Below are 3,665 nucleotides of genomic sequence, written 5' to 3' on the forward strand. Positions count from 1 at the left end.
AGCCTCAGAAACACTGCTGGACCAATGTTAGTCTGAAAACTCCAGAGTTGTGTTATAGTCTATACGAGGAGAAACAGAGACCCTTGGAAGCGATGACACAGACGCCTACATCACTCTTTGACTAGGTCTCGTCAGCCTCTACCACCAGTGGTGGATACAACATGGATAATGAATTACAAATGTTACTGACCTGGTTATCTTTGCTAGCAGCTGTTGTTGTTCTACATTCTGCATTTTAACACTACAACTGTCATTGCTGTTCTGATACTAACCTACTGCAGAGTAGACAATCTGCTTCCTGTATACACAAGTGTGTGCTGGTGTGGTGTTTGTAGTTAGTGTGGATTATTTCTGATACAGAGCTAAACCACTCGTTTTCGTTTTAGAATGAAAAAAGGTCTTTGCTCTTTCTCATCGTCTCCCAGTGGAATGCTTTTTTCTTTTTTACACAAAGTCTTCACCTCAGGACAGAAAGGGATCATTGAAATATACTGAACATTTAATGCTGAGGCATCTGGATGATGTGCAAGAAGGCACAGACTATAAAAAGGTCAGAAAATGTCCTGTGAGTAAGTTCTGTTGTCCATTTTTCCAGAATACTTGGAACTTTCAATATCTGGCAGTTATTTTCAATTTACTGCATGGTCTAACACTGCAATAAGAGTTTAAATGAAGGAAAAACACAAAAACAGAATTTGATTTTAGAGTTTTAGTAAAGAAAAAACACTGAAACTGTACATGAATAACAGGTTTTCCATCCCAAATCTGAAATTTGAAAAGTATAGAACTATTTACAATAAAATTTGTGAACTTACAATAAACTTGTAGTGCATAACAGACCATAAAAATAAAACTATATACAGGCGTTTTTCCCCACACAGGGCAATTGCTCCTCTCTGGCTGCAGACTCAAAGATCTTGGTGGTGCTGCCAGTAGCAGTTCCTCTCTAGCCGCAGACACAGGCCCACATCACATTCCTGACACTGCCAGGCAGTGCTCTTTTTACAGAGCTTGTAGCGCCATCGCCCCTTGCTGGCTCTGTCAGATTTTGTGTGGCCGCTGCTTGTGGGGACAGGCAGATGTTGGTTACCTCGGGTCTTCTGTGGGCCATTTTTCACGTCAACTCCAAGGAGGTGCGCAGTAAGCTCCTCCTGGAATCGCTGACGTGTCATAGGCTTCTCTTGCAGGCTGGCACAGCGAGTCTTGTGGATCACGAATGAGTTGGTCACAGCAATGTCAAGCAGATGTTGGAAGACAGTGGTGGGCCATCTCCTCGTTTTCCAGTGGACAGAGTTTGTGCCAATCATCTGGTCTGACGTGTCTACTCCCCCCATGTACTTGTTGTACTCCGTTACTGAGGTGGGTCTGGGGACAGAGATCTTCTGTTGTGACCCATCACCTGTCTTTGGCCAGTGCTCCACTGTGTCCCCACTGTAGACTGGGTGGATGGTGGAGCACAGGGCGACTTCTCTCACATCCATCCACTTCACAAACAGAAGATCTCTGTCCCTGATCCACCGGATGCTGCCTCGTGGTGATTTCTTTGTGAGTGCATTTTCTTGGGTGGTGGGGACACCAACTCTTCCCTGCCTGTATAAGAAGATTACTTTGTAATTTCATAGTACTTGTATACACTGAATTTATTCTCTGCATTTGACCCATACTATATATGATACACATCACTAGGAGCAGTGAGCAGCCATTGCATATTACCTGTAGGTCCCACAAGCTCCGAATCCCTGCTGCCTCAGGTGTCGGAAGAGGAGGGGACTGGTGTAAAAATTGTCCGTGTATATTGTATATCCAGACCCCAGATAGTCTTTGTTAACCCGTGTAGAGCATGAAGTCAACAGTGTAGCCATTCACGTCAGCAAGCACAAAAAACTTCAGCCCCCACTTTGTTGGCTTGGCCTTCATGTACTGCTTGATGCTGAGCCTGGCCTTGGTCCCAACCATCCTCTCATCGACTGCAAGGTGCTGTCCTGGGTGGTAGATGGCCTTGCATTTCACGCAAATCATCTCCATGAGAGGTCTGACTCGGTGGAGGTGGTCATAATCCTCTGTGCCCTTTTTCTTGTCATTTTCCTCATTTTTCTCTGGGTCACTCAAATGAAGATTGGACAAGATGACCATGAACCGGTCTCGGGACATGACGGTGGCGGGGAATGACACATGGAAAATTGTTTGCTGACGCCAAAAGTCACTCATCTTCGGCAGTTTCAAAACTGCCATGTACAGCAACATGCCAATGAATTTCTTCATTTCATCTGGAGTTATTTCAGTCCAGATGAACTTCTTCCCTTTCTCCAGGTTTTTGGCTGCATTCCTGTTGGTGTTTTTGCAGAGGAGTTTGAAAACTGCAGCATCAAAAAAGTGGGAAAAGATTTCACCTGGTGGTGGGTTTCCCATATCGAGAGGGGGTTGGACACCTGGGGTGCGTTTGGGGTTGAACCTTGGTGGCTGAGGGACTCCATCATCAGGCTCTGCCTCAGTCTTCCACCTTTGATGATGTGGTGAGCGGCTACGGTCCCTAACACCATCACCGGAGCCTCCAGCATCCCCACGGCTTCTCCCTCTACGGCCCTGAATGTGACCTCTGATAGATAGATAGATAGATAGAACTTTATTCATCCCCGAAGAGAAATTCAATTATCTAATGGCTCATCAAAACATAAAAATGCGGTGGACACGTGCATGTAATAACACACACAGAATAACTTGTTACACAAACAAGACTTGGTAACATAACGTTGCACGATTCTGAAAAAGTCACCAAACAAACAACGCATGCGCCATATTTCGTAGTGCATGAAGCGCACATTTATCCATAAAAAGTACAAATACACTCATAGCACAAACTTACAGACTTGGTACACTGTTCTAAAAAAGTCACCACGCAATACAAGCGTCGATTTACACATACAATAACGTAAAGAAAGTAAAAACTAGATAGAGAAAAGTTAGAGAGCTTCATTCATTCAGAAAATCAACTTGGAAATTCAACTCGTCTAACGTTACCTTTCTTCGCCAGAAGTTGCTCCTTCGTCCTCAAACCCATCTGTGACCGTCCACGGAGGTTTTATTACACGGGAGGGCGTTTTGCTGACATTTTCAATCAATAATTTGCTGTGTTTCTCCACTCTGCTGTCTCTGTACTCGCCGGTAACGAAAGGGCACTTTCCCGGTCTTCCGGTAGAGGCGGGAGTGAAATTACCGTAATGACACCTGTATGCCTAAAGCGCAAGGTCTTTCAGAAACCATTGGAATTTTTCCGATCGCTCAAACCGTGACAGTGTTATGGTAATCCAAAGTGCGCCTGCGCAAATGTGTCGCCGACGACACACTCGGTTTTAAAGGGTGAACCACACAGACATTTGCAGGACGTGACACAGACAGTGAGTGTGTGTTTTAGAAGAGGAGACGCTGTCTAATGGACTGGATCTGAATGTCTTGCTGCTTCACTCTGGTTGATGTTAGCCCGTGACCGTCACACAGTAGTATCCATGTCGCTATGAGAGACAAATGGACACATTGTCAACCTCTTACTGTGTTTGAGAGCGTTTCCACCTTTCATCACACACAGCTCCCCCCATGTTTACATCTGGATGTTGTCTAGTACCCACAGTAACTGAACCATCCTGGTGTCACAGCCCTCTGAACAGACA

General features: G+C 45.1%; 1 protein-coding gene across 1 annotated transcript; it reads right to left on the reverse strand.

Moving 5' to 3' along the window:
- Positions 1–658: 658 nt before the first annotated feature.
- On the reverse strand, positions 659–3,454 carry LOC139608043 (piggyBac transposable element-derived protein 4-like). The gene is made up of 3 exons (XM_071461494.1): positions 3,019–3,454; positions 1,714–2,596; positions 659–1,590 (listed from the first exon to the last, which is right to left on the reverse strand). The coding sequence occupies exons 2-3, from the start codon at positions 1,860–1,862 to the stop codon at positions 909–911; spliced, it is 831 nt and encodes a 276-aa protein (XP_071317595.1). The 5' UTR covers positions 1,863–2,596; positions 3,019–3,454; the 3' UTR covers positions 659–908.
- Between the last annotated feature and the right edge of the window lie 211 nt (positions 3,455–3,665).

This window comes from Trachinotus anak, unplaced genomic scaffold, assembly GCF_046630095.1.
Source record: "Trachinotus anak isolate AG129_WGS33_773 ecotype Australia unplaced genomic scaffold, CSIRO_AGI_Tana_v1 ptg000024l, whole genome shotgun sequence".
Lineage (NCBI taxonomy): Eukaryota > Metazoa > Chordata > Actinopteri > Carangiformes > Carangidae > Trachinotus > Trachinotus anak.

Coding starts and splice junctions, on each gene's coding strand:
- LOC139608043 (XM_071461494.1), bottom strand. CDS start 1,862: ATGGCTACACTGTTGACTTCATGCTCTACACGGGTTAACAAAGACTAT. Junction 1,591..1,713: donor GGAGCTTGTGGGACCTACAG/GTAATATGCAAT, acceptor CTTCTTATACAG/GCAGGGAAGAGTTGGTGTCC.